General features: G+C 39.5%; 1 protein-coding gene across 1 annotated transcript; it reads right to left on the bottom strand.

The window, feature by feature from the left end:
* Positions 1 to 1,760: 1,760 nt before the first annotated feature.
* Positions 1,761 to 20,584, bottom strand: cpox (coproporphyrinogen oxidase). The gene is made up of 7 exons (XM_072260093.1): positions 20,005 to 20,584; positions 16,493 to 16,636; positions 13,861 to 13,971; positions 12,141 to 12,282; positions 9,044 to 9,262; positions 5,653 to 5,757; positions 1,761 to 2,648 (listed from the first exon to the last, which is right to left on the bottom strand). Exons 1-7 carry the CDS (start codon positions 20,495 to 20,497, stop codon positions 2,561 to 2,563), a joined length of 1,302 nt encoding a protein of 433 aa, XP_072116194.1. The 5' UTR covers positions 20,498 to 20,584; the 3' UTR covers positions 1,761 to 2,560.
* Positions 20,585 to 22,109: the final 1,525 nt, after the last annotated feature.

Below are 22,109 nucleotides of genomic sequence, written 5' to 3'. Positions count from 1 at the left end.
GGAGCAGCTTCAAGTTTCTTGTTTGTTCATATCTCTGAGGATCTATCCTGGGCCCAACACATTGATGCGATCATGAAGCCAGCATACCTACTGCTCTACATCATTAGGAGCTTGAGGACATGTTGCATGTCAGCAAATTTCTACAGATGTACGGTGGAGATCATTCTGACTGGTTTCATTACAGGATCAAAAGAAGCTGCCAAAGGTTGTAGACTCAGATAGTTCCTTCATGGGCACAACCCTCCCAGTCACTAAACGCACCTTCAGGATGATGCCTCAAGAATGCAGCATCCAACATGAAGGGCCTCCATCATCTGGAACCTGCCTTCTTCTCATTTCATCCATCTCGTGCCTGAAGACATTATTCTGGAACAGCTGCTTCTCCTCTGCCATCAGATTTCTGAGCAGACCATGGACACTCCCTCATTATTTGTCTTTTGCACTATTCATTTTTTGTAACATAACTTTTGTCCTGCACTGTGCTGCTGCAGTACAAACAACACATTTCACAATGTACGGTATATCAATGATGACAGAACATAATCTAATTCTGAAGGGGCGGTTGCTTTTGGGATCATACAGCATTTTCATGGAATAAGTTGTGAACCTGGCCTATTTTAAATGCTCAACTTTATTTAAATTCCCTCAGTTGATTTCCTGATAGAAAGAGCCATCAAGCCAAGAGGTCAAGACAGACTAGACAGCCCAAAGCCATCTCTTAGAACTAGAAATTTGCTGGGTACTCCTGCTCCCCAATTTTTTTTTAAAAAACATTAGGGACATAGCTTTATGAGCCTGACCAACTACCCAATCTGACATAGCAGTAATGAAAGCTATGGTCAGGGTAATATTCAAATTCTCTTACGCTGCCATACAAGTTATAGAATCCTAATTTATGTTTGCTAATTAAAGCTCAGACTGTTCTGCTTTCAAAACTAGCAGATTTAAAATCAGAAATGGAGCAAAGGAAGGAAAAGTAATGCATTTCACATTTTTTCCTGACGGGGGTGGGGGGGGGGGTTGGAAGATCAGGAAATTGGAAACAACCAGTGTGATCCCTTGTTCAAAAGTAAGACAGAAAATCATCAATAGTTTAACATCGATTGTTGGTAAGATGCAAGAGTCAACGACCAACGCAGAAGCAACTAATCATTTAAGGAAGGCAAATACTAATTTGACAAATTTGCTTGAATTCTTTGAGAATGTCGCAGTTGAATTCATAGAGGGGATTCTGTAGATGTAGTGTATTTAAATTTCCAAAAGGTATTTAACAAGCTGTCACAAGGATCTGGTGCATTAATTAAGAACCTAAGATATTGAAGGAAGTGTGTTAGTGTGGATTAAAACTGGCTGTCACATAGAAGAGATGGAAGAAGTGAGTCATTTTCAGACTAGAGGGATGTAACTCATCGTAGGTAAATATTTGTGAGATGGAGAATTTGAGACCAGTGAGGAACTGACAAGACTTGAGGCCAGCTATGATCTTAAAGGAGTGCTGGGCAGGTTTGACAGACCTGGAATCTGAGTCCTGCTTCTATTTTCTCACTCCAAATAAAAAGCCATCTTCCTACATTCACTCGAAGAAAAATCAAAAATAGTAAAGAGCCTTGAATCCAATTAAAGGATCTCAGAAAATTTCTAAGACTCATGAAAGACAAACTACAGGAAACCAGAGTGGCTCTTTATTGAAATCAGAGCATAAAGTGCAATTGAATATCAAATTGCAATATTAATCTCAAATACTGAAACAATTATTATTCTTTATAAACTTTATTTTAATAGATATACCATTTAAAAATCCCAACACCAGAAGGGAATATCAACAGTTCTGAAAAATTACAGAACTAGAAAAAAAATCGGTACATGGGGATAGAAAAATGATTTGGATGTTATCTATTGTAAAGCTTTTCCTCACAGATAAATTTTGTCCTTTCATCAATTTCAACATATAAAAACTTTGAAGCTCTATTTTATATTTACAATAAATACTTCTGCACCTGATCTTTTTCTAAATGTTTTTTTTAAAATACAAACTAGCAGAATCAACTTTGGAAAAGAGATTATTATATCCCACTAACCATCGAAGATTAACATCACATTAAAAGTGGTCACATTCTATTGTTTTATAATACATTTGACTTGTTTCATAAAAAGTGCACAAGACTTGAAATATATATAACAAGTTTTGAAAGGCTGCACATTTCATTTTAAATTAAGACAAAATTTCTACTTTGCTCAGACCAACAATGAGATATGGCTTTTGTTTCTCAATCATCTTAATGCAGCATCAAGTACATTGAAACTTTGACATCAAATCAATCTTATCTTTCACTCCATCTCCAATCTTGGAGGGTGTAGAATTGACAAAGGCAATACATTCTGTATGTACACCTAGTGCATTGAAAGTTTATAAATAACTCATTCCTTCTAAAAATCATTGCAGCATTTTGTCTTTGGGTGAGAAAAGCAATAGCCATTGTGTTTATATTTTACAAAACAACGTAACAAAAGAAAGACAAGCTCAGTCTTCAGCCTTCTTGTTTACCCTTGTTTATCCACATTAATGAGCCCAGTCTTTGGGATTCTTCAATATCTCCAGTATTTCTGCCTCTTTGGTACCCTTGGCAGGATTATGCATGTATTCCCATCTGCACAACAGAAAAAGAACAGAATATGAATGAACGCCAGTCCTGACATCCACCCCTATTTTTGAAAAAGACAAGGAGATTTTAATTAAATCTGCATAACTGGCTGTCCTTATACCAGTGGTTACACTTTCCTCATCTGCTAAATCTCCACTTTATTTTGTGTGCAGATCACTGGAAATGGAGACTTCAAAATCACCAGTGAAATGGCAGAATGACCAGGACTGGGGACTGGCAACTGTAAGGTCTGAATAAGGAAACCAATTCAGTCTGGAGAAGTTCAGCGTTAAATAAAATACAGACAGGAAGGAAAACAAGGCTTCCCTATTGCCTTTTTTTATGCCTACTATTCTGATGGGAATTTTGAGCCAATATTGCCAGAAGCAAGACTACTGGTATGGGAAAGAATAGATTCCAACTCAATATTATAAACTTATCCTCCAACTTCAGATCTAAGATTTTACACAGTTGCATTAGGATGTTGTAATATGTCTCCTAAATCCATTCCTTTGCCATCAAATGTATGAACTTTAGAATCAAAGTGGTATGACTCAGACTATTAATATATTATGTTTAACACTACCAAGGGGATGAATTTCCAGAAAAATATTTATTTATATACTTAGAGATACAGTACAGAATAGGCCTTTCTGACCAGTTTAACCATAACTCAATCACAGGGCAATTTACAATGCCAATTAACCTGCCGGTTATGTCTTTGGACTGTGAGAGGAAGACCAAAGCATTCCATGGGATGGATGTACAAACTCCTTACAGAGGATGCCGGGATTGAACCCCAAACTCCAACACCTTGAGCTGTAATAACATTGCATTAACCAGGACTCTACCAAGGTGCCCATTTCCTTTGACTTCACATTGATCACTATGTTTCAACAAAAAGGCAATACATTTTTAGTCACAAACGAGAAAATCTGCAGATGCTGGAAATCCAAGCAACACACACGAAATGCTGCAGGAGCTCAGCAGGCCAGGCAGCATCTATGGATGAAGGGTCCTGACGAAGGGTCTCGACCCAAAACGTTGACTGTTTACTCTTTTCCATAGATGCTGCCTGGCCTGCTGAGTTCCTCCAGCATTTTTTGTGCGCTGCATACATTTTTGATGCTTGTTTAGCATATAGCAATAACCTGCATTTCTGGATGCGCACCTTTCTCTGGTTTGCTGTAATCCTTCTGAAATCTACCCTTTGGCCCAAGTTTCACATCACTTTCAGCTTGCACTCCCTAGACAGAATGATTTTATTGAATCTAAGCCCTGTCCATCACATAACTGTTATTATCTATATTCTTTCACCAAAGTTAGGGAGTATAGGTAAAGATTAATTTAGAAGATGAGGTATACAATATGAAAAACTGCAGGAAAGCAAGGCCAACCATTTGCTACTTTTTACTTTAAACAGAAGAATAGTTACTTTCACAAACAGTACCCATTTGAACTACATAACAAATACAGTGTGAGAATGCGGCTTTCAGATTTATAAATAATAACACCATCACGGAAAAATAGGAACGTGAAATATATGACTACCATCACAACAGATCAACAGCCAATGCCATTTCACCGGCTCTTCACTCAACCCTGGAACAGCTGGAGAGTGGAAATGCATACATCGGTGCCGGACCCAGGAGCGGAGGTTCCCCGGTTCGAAACCAGTCGGGTCCGCTCCCGAGTATGCTTTCCATCCATGCCAGGTTGAGTGTTGAGATCGCAACTCCACCTTGTAAAATAAAGGGAAAATACTGCGAAAATGTCTGTGAGAGGAGTGGTGCACAACACACTCTCTCTCTCTCATTTGCACCTTGTAAAAAGACATGAAAAAGACATCATCACAGACGCAGGCACACACCAAAAAAAAAAATAGAAAATGCATACATCAGGATGCCCTTTATTGATTACAGCTCGGCATTCAATACTATTATCCCCTCAAAACTAATCAACAAGCTCCAAAACCTCAGCCTCAGTACCTTCTTGTGCAATTGAATCCTTGATTTCCTCACTTGCAGACCCCAGTCAGTTCGGATTGGTTACACCTCCACAGTCACCAACAGCATTTACCACAAGGTTGTGTGCTCAGTCCCCTGCTCTACTCACTCTATACCGTGAGGCCAAGCACAGTTCCAATGCCATATTTAAGTTTTGACTGTCACTGGTCAAATCTAAGGCAGTGACAAATCAGCATGTAGGATGGAGAATGAAAATCTGACTGAATGGTGCCCTGACAATAACCTCTCGCTCAACGTAAGCAAAACCAAACAGCTGATTATTGACTACAGGAGGAGGAAACCGAAGGCCCACGAGCCAGCCCAGTCTATCACAGGTAAAGCCCTCCCCACCATTGAACACATCTACAAGGAGTGCTGTAGCAGGAAAACAGCAACCATTAAAGACCCCCACCATCCAGGCTATGCTCTCTTCTTGCTGCTGCTATCAGGAAAGTACAGGAGCTTCAGGACTCACACCACCAGGTTCAGGAACATTTATTAGCCCTTAACTCTCTGGTCCTTGAACCAGCAGGGACAATTTCACTCAACTTCACTCACCCGACCCTGAACTGTTCCCACAACCTATGGATTCTTCTTCTCATGTTCTTAGTATTTATTGCTTATTTATTATTATTATCTTTTGTAGTTGCAGTTTGTTATCTTTTAATATTGTTTGCTCGTCCGTCTTTTGTGTGCGGTTTTTCATTGATCTCAGCGTAGTAAATGATGATATATGTACTTAAATAATAAATTTACCTTGAACTTTGAAATTAAGCAACAGGGTAAACCTAATACAGTTGGTCAAGTTCTACACTTACGTAATTCAAAAAAACTTAATTTCAAGAATTTTGAAGGATATGTTACTTTAAATAACAAGTACCAGCATAATTATACTCAATCCATCAAAGTCCTTGGTATAAAGTATAGCAGTATATAAGCATATAACATCAGTAGGCTAATGGACAAAGACAGTGAAAGAATTAGCACTTGTAACAAACCCTTACCTAGCAGTCAGTGGAAGAGACATCAAAATGCTTTCAATCCTGGATCCTGGAGTTGCCAGCCCAAATTTTGTTCCTCTGTCATAAATCAGGTTGAATTCTACATATCTGAAATAGATCACCGGGGAATAACCAATGGCAGTATGTAGAAAAGCAGGAGAAAAATCTGAGGCTACACTGCTGTAAATTTTTCATTTAGAGACACAGCACGGAACAGCCCCTTTCATTCCAATGAGCCACGCCACTCAGCAAACCACTTATTAACACTAACCTAAACACAGGACAATTTACAATGACCAATTAATCTACTAAACAATAGGTCTTTGGACTGCAGGAGAAAACCAGAGCACCCAAAAGAATCTCACAAGGTCACAGGGAGAATGTACAAACTCCTCATGTTAGATTAAACCAAAACACAAACATCCCCATAAATGCTCCATGACCTGCTGTGCAGCATTTTCTGTGTTCTGCAAAATCTGGTATGCTTTTGACTGAACATACAGTGCCACCTACTGGAACTTCTTTGCATCATTCCACTCTAGAGAAACAGGCAGGAGTATCCATGGATCAGACAATGGGTCCACTACTATATCTTTCCTTCTACAGAATTTGTTTTGCTTTAATTTTTACTTGCCACTTCTTTTCTTCCTGCTTATCCTTGTCCTTTCAGGCATGGAAAAAATGTAGAGGCACACAAAAGCTATTCACCTTCAAGTTCCTACTGTAATAATTTTAAGTTTAAAAAAAAAGATTTAAAGATTTATTTTATCTGTGATATGTACATCGATAAATCGAAATATACAGTAAAATGTGTCATTCGTGTGAACAACCAATACAGCGTTCCCAATAGTTACTAACCCTAACCTGAACGTCTTTGGAATGTGGGAGGAGACCAGAGCACCCAGAGGAAACCCACATGGTCACAGGCAAAATGTACAAACTCCTCAAACAGCAGTGGGAATTGAAACCCTACTCCTGATCGCTGGTGCTTCAAAGCACTACGCTAACCGCTATGCTACCGTGCTGCCCCAACAACTTTTTAAAAATTTCAAATACTCTGCATCAGGACAACCTCCAGTGAAGGCATTTAATAAGAATATCTCATGTAGATTGGGCCCAAAGATCTCAGTGCACAACCTACTAGTTTCATATCAATCTGTGATAGAATAACCTAAATTTTGCTCAAGGAGGACAGCCAAATCTTGCATCAAAAACATCTGAGAAACACAATGAAGCTTTTTTTAAAAAAAATATATTTATTGCACTTCATATTCCTTCCCCGGTGAAGCCAGCGCTGCTGATTTGAAGAGCTAGCGATATTTTGACACTCCCTAAATACCAGGAAATAGCAGATATTATCACTACATAGAAATGAGCATCGTGCCATCAATGGATATGGAAACCTCACGGGAAAGGGGAACTGAGGCGAAGGATCAGTCATGGCTGAGGAGTTAAGAGAAGAAGGCACCGCGTCACAATAAGGGATATGCAATTTAGGACTGAGGTGAGGAGAAATTAATTTACTTAGTGGATGGTGAATCATTGGAATTCTCTAACCTGGAATACAGAAAGAGGCTCAGTCAATGTGGTGTGGGGCAGCATGTTTAAGAGACCATGGCCTTCTCTTGATGCTGTTCTTATGCCCCTATAATCTTAAATACCTAAATGCAACGCTTCATTGTTCGACTTACAATTCAAAAGCAAAAATCATAAATAAAACAGGATGTCCTTCCTTGATCAAATTTCCAGGTGCAAGGAGCTCTACTACATGGGCCACTAACATTTGTTGCAATTAATCAAACTTATAAAACCTTTAGACTAATTCCTGATTTATAGAAAGCATCCCTTTAAATCAATACCTCCACATCAAAAGCTGTCAAATTAACCAATCTCCCCAATCTACATGGGAAAATCTATGGCTTCATTACGATTCTGTGAAACACAAGGACATTTCGTAATGCTTATAAACTGCTATTCCTCCACATTTAAATGGTTCAGATCTTGTGGAAATGCTGTTTATTTCCTACTGCAAGTAGGTATTATGCACATCACACACAGAGGGCATGCACTTTGCCTTTGTCCTAATAACTTTATGGCAAGACAAGTAAAATTGGAATACCATTACCCAAGAGAGTAGCTAAAAAGGGGGAAGTTATATATTAGCATCTAGTTAAATAACTAATATGACCATCTACACATGCATTGCATCACAGACTTAAAAAGAGCTTATGAATTATAATGATGCTACAAATCATATCCTGGCAGCACACAGGCACAAGTAGTTTTGCTTTCTCACACCTTCAGCAACCCGGGATTTAAGCCCTTATTTCCTATGCTCTTTTTATGTAGTTTGCATTGATTTCCTCCAAGTGCTCTGGTTTCCTCCCACATTCCAAAGACGCATTGGTAGGTTACCTGGCTACTGTAATTCAACCCTGGCAGGAGTTTGATGGGCATGTGCAGAGTAGCTTACAGGAATTAAGAGTAATGTGACTGATGGGATTGATCTGTGAGCAGGCACGAATTCACTGGGCCCAATGGCTTCTTCTTCGTCACAAGGGAAAAAAAGTTCAAAGGGAAATTACAGGCTGCAGATTGCAGTGATAGTAGTTCAGAAGTAGTATATCTAGAAGTTTTGTAAATTGCCTGCTAAACATCGCCATATATCACCAGTGCCATCTTATCCATTAATGAGAATATAATGGTAATGTCTAAAAATAAGAACATATTAGATTACTACTATATTAACTTTAGTGAAACAAAATGCAGTGAGTTATTTGCAGCTACTTAACAACTACACACCTTGATATTTTTGACTATAATAAAAGCTATAATAGGTTATTATATTGAATCATGGGTATGAATTAGCTTTCTTAAATGATAGTATCAGATGGAATACTGTCCTCACACCATGGTGAGTTTGTTTTCTGTAAAGAAAGATATGAGGACATTACTGAGAAAACCACTCCCACAAAAAAATGACAGCAACTGCTGGCATAGAATTGAAGATTGTAAACGTGCTGCTTATCATCAAGACAGTTAAGTGCCAAAGCCAATACATTATTTTGTTCCACAGTCGTTCCCTATGGCTGCTGCAGTTCATGCAAAACTTAAGACAATTTTATGTTTGTGTTTAATATTAATAATCCAGATTATTTGATAACATATTAGTGTTTTCAGACACTTCTTATGTGCAAATTTGCCAATACATTTCTAATGTTACAATAACAATATTTCAAGCGTGCTTAATTAAGAATATATAAAGAACTGCATTGAAGAGAATTGCAACTATCTTTTAATAGGGAAAGAATATAATTCTAAATTACCACATAATGACCAAATTATCAGCTCCTGCAAGGTACTTCCCTTCTTTTAAGGATTTTGTTCAACATACCTGCCCCTGCGGAGTTGCTGCCATGCTTTCTCCTCTGGCGTAAAAGAGTCATAGAGGTGCTTCTTCACAATGGGAATATAGCAGGGAACCACTGCCTGAGCACAGCTACGTACAAATTTCAACAACTCATCTGCTGAAGGAGAATCCAGGTCGTCAAAAAATATGCCACCTACTCCCCTCCGCTCTCCACGATGCTTGATGAAAAAATAATTATCACACCTTTATGTGGGAAAGTGGGAAGAAGGTGGTTACAGATTGATAAGACGTTTCCAATTCCTTTCTCTCTCATTTCTGCAATACCCGAACAATACAACGGTGTTGCATATGATAACTTACATATTAACATAATTATAACTGCAATTTCTACCTTGGGACCAGAATTACAGTGTAAATACGATCATGGGGCTGGAGAAGATCACAAACTTCATAAGAATGGACTTGTGCATTAAAAATGCAAAAAAAAACACAAATAAACTGTAATGTAAGGAGTTTAGAATGACAATGAATTCCAATTAATTAGACCATTGGTTAGTTGGGGTAGCCATTTATTTGGGACAACTCTTGAACAAAAACTAAATTGAGAAAATAGCTAGGATTCCCTTTGTTTATTTGGGACAATATGCCACTTAATTGGGGCAGGAGACTGTTGCTGAACAGTTTCTAACTAGCATCAGTCACATGCGTTCGCATGGCCATTAGGCACTAAGCTGTGCTTAGAGTGGTCAGGTCTTAAAACAGCGTCAGCTATATGTATTTCTGTTCAAAAAGCAGTGATTTTTGTTACTGATAGTTGGTAAGAAATAAGCAGTAAACAATTCCGAACTGTTTTGCAGTTTCAAGCATTCAGATGCTAGAAATGCCCAGGAGTGAAAATGAAATGATTTCACTACTTCCAAGTCAAGAATTATGAAAAATCCTCCTGAAGATCTGAAGGGTGCAATTGTCTAAAGCATTGTAAGAAGGCAGTCCATTATCTGCACTAGGCGTCTGCACTGATTTTGTTCATTTACAGTCAATCAAAAGAACAGAGCAGATGAATTCCTCTGTCAATAACTATTAGGAACTAATACAGTTTTACAGTACCCTAGGAGTACTGTATTGATAGTGGGCTAAGTAATTCTGTATTTCATTTAAATACATAAATTGTTACTCAGTTAAATGGTAGTTTGTCTGTTTTTCTAATATCTTTTTAACTATTTCCATGAAACTATGGCTAATTGGGACAACCGCTTAATTGGGCCAAAATGTACTGTACCTGATCTGTCCCAATTAACCAGCACCTACTGTATTACATATTGAATTAACAGCACTGAGTGATACAGTACAAAGAGAACCTTCTGGAATACCAAATCTATAAAATTGGTTCACACTGGGATGCAGCCTCCAAACTTTCATAAGAAAGATCACGTTATTGTTCCAGCAAATGTGGCATTTATCCAATAAATTAAGGCAAATGACAAAACACCCCCAATATCAAATAATATGGACAGCTACCAGAATGAATAGTAGTAGGCTGGTGCAAGAAGATAAAAGATCAGTGCTGAAGAAGGGTCTCGGCCCAAAACGTCAACTGTTTACTCTTTTCCATGGATGCTGCCTGACCTGCTGAGTTCCTCCAGCATTTTGTGTGTGGTTAACTTGCAGTACAACTCAGTTATGATCACTTTTTGTAGAGATACAATAACACTTTCTACAAAATACAAAGAAAGCCTGTGTTCTTCTATATGCACATTCTTGTATAAGTGCATTGGATGTCATGCACTTTCAGCACAAAACAGGCATCACAAATGGTGCTCTTCCTTAGACTTGAAAAACAAATGCAATCTCACCAAAATGTTTTAGGACAAGCATGCAAGGTCAGTAGAGAAGAGCAAAGATACAGTTGGTGAAATAGTCCACAATGGAAGAATACAGCAGAAATCAACTAGTTCTCAATAATACCTTGCAGTTTTGGATATCTTTACAGAGGTAAAAACTGTGGTGGAGAAAGAAAAAAGAAAAACAAATCAAGGACAATTATGGAGGGAGCATTATTTTGGTTTTGTTTGCATAAAATAGGAAGATCTTTTCTTCAGCTAAGAGTAATTATTAAATTATTTCTGTATATAAGAATATGTTCAAGTGCCAACGTAAAATGTTACCAATATAAAAGTTCATCAAAACAGAGTTGGTGTAATTTTACTATTGTTCTACTGAATGAACTCAAACTTTAGAAAAATTAAAGATGTAAAATGCACAATAACGTTTTAATGCATTTGACATCACATCATTATCTTCAAGCCTGCACTCTCATGGACTAACTCGCACACTACATGTTTAAGCACAAACTTCTGCCATCACTAGGGTGAAATGGGTGACATTACTGTTATTTCAGACATGACCAGCAAGAATGCTAGAAAAGGATATAAACTAACAACCAAAGACTGAGCAACATAAAACAGCCCCACATGGTTGAACATCATCAAAAAGGGCAAACTTCGGAGCACTCAAACAATTGGGTGCATCCAGCTGGTTACTCATCCTCAGCAGTGAGGAAGGCATCAGTGTTAAACAGAATGACCCACCCTCTACAAGTTAGCAAGCAACCGATAAGGACACACCATCTAAACCTTTTGTTTGCTCCTGATAATGGTTGCCTCACCCAAAGTCACTGTGACCGGCCTTCACATACAGCGATCAGGCATAATCTTAGAGATTCCAAAAACATTCAGTCATTTAGCTCTATAACAACTCTGATCAGTGTGTCCTGGCCAGAGAACAGCAGGCTTGAATACGTATCTACATCTCCCTTACTGCTGATATTGCTTGTGTACTTGTTTCCTTCTCTTCTTCCCTGTGACTTCCATTTCCCCTCTTTTTTTTCCCGTCTTTCAGTACAAAGATTAACAAACCATTTGAACACTCCCAAAACAGTTGAATATTTACCAACCCATCTATTATCTTACTACACAAGGCCAAAGCTCTTGTTGAGTGATTGTGAAAATCAGCCTACATCAACTCTGCATTTAGAATTATTATTTGTTTTACAACAAAATCCCAGTTCAACAAAACAAAAATTAATATTTGTTAAGAAGGATATGTTATCTACTTCACTCACCATTTTTTGAAAGCTGGATAATAACTTTTATCATGTTTGTCACAGGCCTCCTTCAGAGTTTTGTGGAAATGCATAGCGTCATCTTTATTCAGGTAAGTAGGGGTAAGGTCTGTTCCTCCCCCAAACCACCATGTTTTTTGACCTGGCAGATGAAAATTTACAAACCTAGTTGGTAGCCAACAGCAAGATATTTCATATCTGAACAATTATTCACAATTTATAGCAGTGACTCTTTGCTCTTTAAATGGTCTTTCATATGTCATGAGTCAAAACTGAAAACTTTAAGCTCTACCACGAATACGTCAACAAGTAGAAGTTAAAGACTGATCAAAAACATCATCATCAGTTCTCTTAGAAATGAATTACACTAACTACATGTTGACCAATGAATTGGGTTTGGTTGTGTGTTTGGGGCTCAAGAGAAGAATATCACTGATTATGCTTAGAATGATGACACCACATATTCCCCTCTGACAAATCATTAGCTTTATTTTCAGCTGACTTGACAAGAGGACTCAATTTAAAGTTCAACATGAAAATTTAAGTTCTTCCCCAACAGGTGACTCAAAAATCTCATTCACGAGACAAAGTGCAGGAAAAAACAAAAAAAAGTGTATCCTCGTGGAAGTCTGTAAAGTTCACTTACGTTAGTTGGTCCAAACTCTTAGAAGAATTAGGTGACAGTGTTGGTTATAACATAACCCTTCTCAAGAGAGTGGCTAAGGGTTAAAGGACGGCAGAGAGGTGGAGCTAATAAAGCTGCTTCTCGAAGCTTCGGCAACCCAGGTTTAATTCTGACTTGTGTCCTGTGTGAAGTCTGCACTTTCTCCCTGTAACTGTACAGGGTTTCCTTTGGACACTCCTGTTTCCTCATTGTTCCCCAAGATGTGCCAGCTGCTCTGTTAGTTGCTCCTTAGTGTGTAAGCAAGCATTAGAATATGAAGGGAGCTGGTGGGAACACCAAGAGAATAACACAGAACTGGTGCAAATTGATGGGTGCTGTTTAGCTTTGGCTAAGTTGGCCAAAGGATCTGTTCCCATGCTACAATCCCCTACATGGTCTTTATGTGGCTGGAAAGGTTGAGTTCGACAAGGTGGGTGACTGACAATCAGAGACAATGACTTCCTGGTAGTTTGCAGAACTGACCATCTCAACTGCAATGCAGGACAAAATACTTCAGGGCTAAACTGTATTCCTTCTTGCTCATTATTGCATACTGCCCTCTGCAGTAGTAACACATGACATTGAGAAGAATCTTAAAAATCAATTGTGTCAACAATGCTCAAAATTAACTCACAATATACATTTTAGTACAGCCCCACTTTGTCATTAATACAGAAGTGGTTTGCCATTGATGCCTTCTGGGCAGTGTCTTTACAAACTGGGTGACTGACCCCAGCCATTATCAATACTCCTCAGAGACTGTCTGCCTGGCGAGAGTGATCACATAACCAGGACTTGTGATATGCACCAGCAGCTCATACGACCATCCACCACCTGCTCCCTTGGATTCACATGACCCTGATCAGGGCCTAAGCAGATGCTACACTTTACCCAAGGGTGACCTACAGGCTAACGGAGGGAAAGAGCAGCTTACATCTATTTTGGTAGAGATGTGTCTCCATCCCGCCACCCTAATTCAGGTAAAATATTAGCAGACACAATATAAATTAGCAATCTACCATTGAATATATAGAATATTTTATTGCAGATAATTACCATCTCCTTCTTGAATTTCAAAATATCGGTAGTTGAAATGGATTGTTGGAATGTAAGGATTCCTGGGATGGATCACAGAGCTCACTCCCATGGCACAAAAGGGCAGCTTTCCTGCAAACCAAAGCAACACATAACAAAAGGTGACCATTTACCCGTTTACTGAAAGCTCAATTTTACACATTTATATCCTGCACCAAAGCCAGAAAGTATAAGTTTATTAAAAAAATCCTTTCATGGCACAGATGCTCTTCAAATCAAAGTAAATAAGAGGTACTGTGCTGTTAAGAATAGACTACACACTGGTTGACAGTAGCAACTGGTCTGAAAATATACTTCTATAAATAGGCCTTGAGCTTTATTACCACAAGGAACCACATGCAGGCCAGTGGTACAAAACAAAAACTCAAGCTGTTGGACTCCACCGCTGTGTCTACAAGGGGCAGTGCTGGAACCCTTGTGGTTTGTAAATTACATAATCAATTTGAATGTGAGTGTACAAGGCATAGTTAGTAAGATGATACTAAAATAAGTGGTGTTGAAGATAATATAGAAGGGAATGGAAAATACAGGGGGATCTTGACTAGCCAGGAAACTAGGCCTCAGATAGACAAATGGCTTTCAATCCAGATAAATGTGAGGTATATTTTGGAAGATCGAACCAGTGTATGTCTTATACATTGAACAGTCGAGCTCTAGAAAGTGTTATGGAACAGAGAAACAAAGGAGTGAGAGTATGGTGTTTGCTGAAAGCAGCAACACAGGTAGGTAGAGTGGTAAGGAAGTCATTTGGCACACTGGCCTTCATCAGTCATGAGTTGGGAAGCTACGTGAAGTCACATAAGATGCTGCTGAGGTTGCACTTGAAGTATTGTGTGTACAGTTTTGTTATAGGAAAGAAGCTTTTAAAGTAGAAAGAGTGCAGAGAAGTTTTACCAGGATGTTACCTCACTTCAGGGCTCGAGTTACAAGGAGAGGTGGCATAAACCAGGACTTTATTTCCTGGAATGTAGGAGATCCACAGACTACGTGGTAGAGGTATAAAGGACCATGAAGGGCACAGACACGGTGAAAGCACCTAGTCTTTTCCTCTCCAAAGAGGTGGTGCTAAAAACAAGAGAGCATAAGTTTAAGATCAGAGGCAAGAGGTTTAAATATCAGGTCCCTTTTTTTAAAAAACACAAAAGGTGGTCCATATATGGAAAGATTAGCAGACATAGTGGTGAAACGGGTGCATTAGCAATATATAACCATGTAGATGAGTATTTGTATACAAGAGGTTTTAAGGTCTATGGGCAAACACTGGCAGATGGTACTAGTTTGCTGGGCACTAAGGTCAGCATGGACAAATTGGGTTGCAGAGCCTGTTTTGATGCTGTACGACTTGATTACATTACTAGGATAATAAAAATGCATGAAGGCACCTGGTAAATGTGAGGTGTATTTTGGAAGATCCATTAATACTCAATTTGGGGGACAACAAGCAGTGCCCGCCAAAGTACATAGCAAATCAATTTACCATATGTTTCCAAAACAAGAATAAAAACCCTGAAAGCCAAAGAAAGGAAACACGCTATGATTTATTTCGTTGCTGTGAATCAATTGTTTTGATAGCAGGATGTGTTACACTGTTTAACATTTTTGTTTTGCTGGGGAAGGAGAGAATGCAGATGAGATATGTGCATCCAAATTTTTGAAGTTATTTGCAGTTTTTTCAATTCTAGTTGACTGGCATGTATGCAAGAAGCTGCACAAAGTGTGAAAGAAATCAAGAAAAATTAGATGAAGTGAAAAATAATTTTCAATGACTTGTTTGAAAGAAAATCCTAATTTTGGAGTAACGCACAAAATGCTCGAGAACTCAGCAAGTCAGGCAGCATCTGTGCAGAAGAATAAAAAACATTGTGTGATACTCTGTATTTTCAGCATCTGCAGAATCTCCCAAGTTTCTGTCTCCATTTTGGAGCACCGATTTCACAGTATTAACATGGGAGGTTGAAGGCGCCCCAGATCGCAGACCTCAACTGGAGCTAGAGCATAGACAGGTTTGCTCTCCAGGTTCCAGGTAAATAAGGATGGAATTGTCAGAAAGTGCAAAAGTTTTGAATGAAAGATCAGGTAGCAAGGTCACAAACCACAGAAGCATTGGTGGAAGGGGGACAAGTGGTACACAGACCTCAAGAACACTGTGGCTGAGGTCGGAGTTCAGGAGGAGAGATCGACGATTGGGGTGGCAGGATAGCGTAGTGGTTTACACAACACTTTACAGTGCTAGCTGTAAGATTAGGGTTCGATTCCTGCTGCTGTCTATAAGGAGTTTGTATGCTTTCCCTGTCTTCTCCGGGTGTTCCGGTTTCCTCCCACATAGGGTTAGTGAGTTGTGAGCCTGCTATAGTGACACCAGAAGTGTAACAACATTTGCAGGTTCACCAGCACAATCTTCACTGATCCTGCAAATGACACATTTTACTGTATGTTTCAACATACATTTGATAAAAAAAGTTTTAATCTTGAAGGACTTAAGAGTACAGTTGCAGCATTAGGGATGGAGTGCTGCCACAGGAATGGGGAAACTTTCATGATGCCACATCACTTTGTAGTTACGTACAACAACTCCCTCTGATCCTTCCCTTACCATCTTTTGGCTTTAGTTCTTTTCCTCTGCTCCTCATCTGCTTTGCAGCTTCTTCTGAAAGATTGCCATATACCACAGAAACATTGACCCCGGCTTTCTCAAAGACCTTCCCATCTTGAAGCACACAGCTTATACCACCACCACCTGCAATTATAAACGAATCACAATGAAATTAATTCAATCTCCAAGGTCATGCTTTTGAAAGTACTTGCATAGAACATTCACCCAAAATGACATTTTTGTTTGCCTTTAAAAGGATTGTGGAAAACAACAGGTGTTCTTCCTACAGTTACTACTTTACCATAGCCTAATCGTATGCTAAACATGTATAACTAGAGAACTAAGATATAAGCAAGAGGAGATTTAGGTATGATAATGCAAAATATTGATTAGAATACATTGAACAGCTCTGGACATGTTGCACAACAAAAGGTATATTATATTTGAAGAAAAGCCCACAGAGCAAAACTTCAAAATATGGAAATCAATTTTACATGAAGTAGTAATGGGGTTATCCTATCCTGTTGTGTGGCACTAAAATTGTATAAATAATGAAAGTTGCCTTTATTATCTAAAATAAAAACAGAAATGCCGGAGATACTCAGTATTTCCAGCACTCAAGACAACTGCTTAGTTCGAAGACTCTTGTGCACCACTGAGTTATTAAACAATAAAAGCAGCAATAGCTAGCAATTCCATGACAAAGCTCTGCCATCTTGCCACATAATATTCATGAACAGCGGTGGTCAATTAAACAGCTGGTAAAAGCTAATTAAACAGCACATGAAAGTTCCTAGCCTCAACATTAGTGGGGACCACCATGACTACTAAAGACAATGGAGCTACTTTGAACCAGTATGGTTGCCCATCTCAGCTTTCTTCTGTGACCCTCAGAAGCTAGTCCTCAGTCAGATTGATGCACTGGCTTGTAACACTAACACCGGCCAACTCCATGGGACAAACCAATATTCCAGCTATGGTACTGGAGTGCACCTACTTTTCACCTCTTCCATTTCCGTATCCACCTTGTTAATCTCCCGTAATGTAAAATAAAAAAAGAAGCAAAATTCAACCATTTGGGCCCAATCCATGAATCAAATATGATCATGGTTTATGGATCGTGGATAAAGGATTTCAGAACAATGGTCTCACCTTCTCCCCTATATTTTTACTCATTAGTAAATCAAACAGGAGATAGAAATGTTTAATGAATTGGCCACCACTGCCTTCTGTGCTAGAGAATTATAGGTGTTTCCCACCACATGGTTGAAGAAAGTTTTCCTTTCTTTTTCAATCTTTTTATTAGTTTCATAATGATAAACATACCATAATATTGATACAAAGTTGTTGGGATTACATTGTTATGATTAACATAGTTAAATATAAACTCAGTTAACACATGGATATTAAACCTCTCAATCATACAGGATGCAAATGTAATAAACAAAAAAAAAGAAAAATATAGAAAAAAAATCAAGGAAAAAAATATACCCCCAAAGAAAAACTAACCTAAACAGTGTTAATCAACTAAACTAAGAAAAAAAAGACATGGGCTGTTATGTAACATGAAAGAAAAAGGAACCATTAGCTTCGTTGACTCCGCTCCTCTCAACATATATTAGAAAGAAATAGAGTAAGTTCAAATTACATCATATGAAAATGTTGAATAAATGGCCTCCAACTCTTTTCAAATTTAATAGAGGGATCAAAAATAACACTTCTAATTTTTTCTAAGTTTAAACACAACATCGGTTGAGAGAACCAATGAAATGTGGTGAGAGGATTAATCTCTTTCCAATTCAGCAAAATGGATCTTCTAGCATTAAATGTAAGAAATGCAATCATCCGACGAGCTAAAGAGGTTAAATGACTTGATTCTATCACTGGTAACCCAAAGGTGCAGTAACAGGGTGAAGTTGTAGATCAATATTCAGAACAGTTGAAATAATATCAAAAATATCTTTCCAATATTTTTTCCAAAAAAAGGACATAACCAAAACATGTTAAAGAAGCTATCTCAAAGTGGCATCTATCACATACAGAATTTATATGAGAATAATAACGAGCTAATTTATCCTTAGACATATGAGCCCTATTCACTACTTTAACCTGTATCAATACATGTTTAGCACACATAGAGGATGAGTTAACTAAATGAAGAATTTTTTCTGACGAAAGGTCTTGGCCCAAAACGTCGACTGTACCTCTTCCTAGAGATGCTGCCTCGCCTGCTGCATTCACCAGCAACTTTTAGGTGTGTTGGTTGAAGATTTTTTAGTCATAGTCATACTTTATTGATCCCCGGGGAAATTGGTTTTCATTACAGTTGCACCATAAATAATAAATAGTAATAGAACCATAAATATTTAAATAATCATATGTAACTTATGCCAGTAAATTATGAAATAACTTCAGGACCAGCCTATTGGCTCAGGGTGCCTGACCCTTCCATTTTTCAAACGGTAAAGTTCCCTTTCCCAATCAGTCCTAACTTTATTAAATACGTCTGGAAGTATTTTCATAATTATATTATAAATAACTGCTATTACACCTTTCTGAAAAGGATTTAAATCTAAAACTTTTTCCAAAATATCCGTTGAATATAAATTCGGGAAAGTAGGAGAAACAGTACGTATTTAAGAAGTTTCTAATCCGTAAATATCTAAAAAATGGGATCCAGGCAAGTTATATGAAGAAAGTTTTCCTGATCTGGGTTCCGTGGCATATCCACATCCTGATACTGTTTCGGCATTCCCCAGCATCAGGTACGTCCTTAACCTCGCGTTTTATGAGATGCTCTCTCATACTTTCAAACTCCACAAAACATCAGAGTAAGAGACTCAATCTCTCCTGGTAAGTCAGTCTAGTCACTCCATAAATCAGCACAAAGACGAGAAAATCTGCATATGCTGGCACTCCAAGCAACAGGCACAAAATGCTGGAGGAACTCAGCAGCATCTACGGAAAAGAGGACAGTTGACGTTTCTGGCTGAGACCCTTTGTGAGGATAAAGGCTCCTGATGAAAGGTCCTAGCCGAAACGTCTACTGTCCATTTCCCTCCACAGATGCTGCCTGACTTGCTGAGTTCCTCCGGCATTTTGTGAATCCTTCATGATTTCCTGCATCCGCAGAATTTGGTACCCGATAAAGGGTCTATACATTGCTGTAGGGTGTCTCCGCTCCAATAATTACATTGACTTGTAATGAAGCCCAAAAATGACAATGTGTGGTTCTATAAGTTGACCACACATTTGTAGAAAGTGACTTGGTGATCAGCTCTAGCATTAACCGTTTAAAACCGTAACTGCATGCAAAAACAAATCAAGACTGCTCAAAATAGGCATAATATCCAAAAATCTTAAATATATGTCTGCCTAAGAATAACATTTGTACGCTATATTCACACATTTCTTTCGCAGTTTCGTTGACAACTGGCTACCCAACAACTTCCTCAACTGTAGTTGACGCGCATGATTATCAGCACGTAGATTGGAATTGGGAAATACTGTACCTTCTTCGCGGTGCCATCGGTCTACTTTGAAAGCCTGACCACCCTCAATCTCAGCCAAGGCTTTGCAAACATCAGCCTGTACCTCCATGATTAGCAATTCCATCCGAGTCCTAATTTCATCCTTGTTTTCCAGCAGTTTGTTGACGTCGGTCACCGGATCAGACATGAAGTGACTGCATTTCTGCAATATTTCATTCAGCGCTTGCTGGTCTCTGTTGGGCGGGCTTTTGGAAGCCATCAGAGCCCGGTTGCGATTGAGCCCAAAGCCGGCGACCGTCGCCCCGACCAGTGCAGCGGTGCCGACCAGGAACCTCCTGCGCAAACTACTGGCCCGTGGGGTCGTGCCGGAGAAGCAACGGAAGGCGGCGGTGGCGGCGCCTCCTGAAGCGGAAAATGCGCTACGGTGTTGAGGTGCCGACACGGCGGAGAGAGCCGCGCCGCTGCTTCCCAGCAGGGAGCGGCGCAACGCCAACAGAGCCAGGGGCCGGGACATGGCAGCAGACCCCCTCGCCGGCTCCGCGTCCGCGTACCAACATGGAATGTCCGCCCGCCGCGCGCACCGCTCGAGACCGGAGTGGGGCGGGGCCTCTCGCGGAACCAGATTGGTTGACCGCGGGGCTTTCTGGGATTTGTAGTTTAATTCCCCACAGATGTTCGGCCCTGAAAGTTCACTGAAAATAACCAACAACTACTAAAGATGCTGGGAATATGAAATAGAAACGGAAAATGCAAGGAAGACATGTAGAGGATGAAATAATGTTTTAATTTGAAGACACTTCGTCAGAAGGCCTAGAAAGTCAAAGCACTACGAGTCCTCCTCTTGCTCCATCCTCCTTTTCTTCCATAATCTAATATCCTCTCCCTTTTCCAGCCCAATCATTCAACAAGCATCCCTCTCCCTCCCAGTTTCACCTATCACCTACCACTATATACGCAGACATCCCACCCTGCAAAAACTCATTTCAGGGAGGTAGCACCCACGCCCCACGCAACCCCATATCTCCCCACCCCCACGGTCGACCTCCGAGGGTGTATGTTTACTTTGTTTAGTGATTTTCTCTAATACGTAAACCAAGTTGGGTATATGCAGAAAATATGACATTAAAATATGTACTTATATCATATTTTCATGTTTATTCTATTACAACCTTAAGCAAGTGTACAGGGAGTTTGGCGTCATCACGTAGGACATCAATAGAGTAGCTCCTTAGCAGCTAGCCAGCTAGTTTAAATAACGTTAGCTATGCTAATGAACGAATGACACCTGTTAAACTCACCTCAACATGTCTTTTACATTTTAACCCACCATGGGCAATAGAAAAGTCACTGTTGCAAACAGTGCAGCGAGCAACACTGTCATTATTTTTTACGTCGACTGTAAAGCCCGCCCATAGAGAAAACTGATAGGTCTACTTAGCAGGGGTCCGCAATCGTTTTTGCACCGCAGACGGGTTTAAGATTGACAATATTCTTGCGGACCGGCCGGCCGAGGGCGGAGGTGTTAATCACAACCGGGGAATATAGGTGATAAGTCAATCGCATCATAACATTTTAAGTAACGTTTGGATATTAAACACACAGCGCATATTTTCCCCGTATGAACATACAAAATCATTGCAACACACCAATATCGCTGTATCAGTGGGACCCCTGGGCTTGTTTTCCCGCAACAACACGTTCCTATCGAGGGGTGATGGGAGACTCGAAGGGGGTTCCTTATGTCCAGTCTATTCCGCAATTTAGTTTTCGTTGCATTCATTGCAGAAAACTGCGCTTCACAGAGATATGTTAGAAATGGAAGCAACGTTTTCAGTGCTTTCGTGGCTATCTCAGGATATTCAGCCTTGACTTTGATCCAGAATGCCGGCAGAGATGTTATTTCAAACATACTTTTCAGCCCGCCGTCATTTGCAAGCTCGGGGAGTTGATCTTTTTCCCGCGCTGACATGGATGATTCACCGGGAACATTCACAAATGGGTCACTGACCCATTGCTTTGCACGTCTCGGGTCACTGATGACCTCGCGTGCGTTAAAATACAACAGTGCGTGACAGGGAATGAGGAAAGGTGCAGCTGACTCATATCGTTTCATATCGCCAAAGCAT

The sequence above is a fragment of the Mobula birostris genome, chromosome 6, assembly GCF_030028105.1.
Source record: "Mobula birostris isolate sMobBir1 chromosome 6, sMobBir1.hap1, whole genome shotgun sequence".
Classification (NCBI taxonomy): Eukaryota; Metazoa; Chordata; class Chondrichthyes; order Myliobatiformes; family Myliobatidae; genus Mobula; species Mobula birostris.
This window is presented reverse-complemented; position numbering and strand designations above follow the sequence as displayed.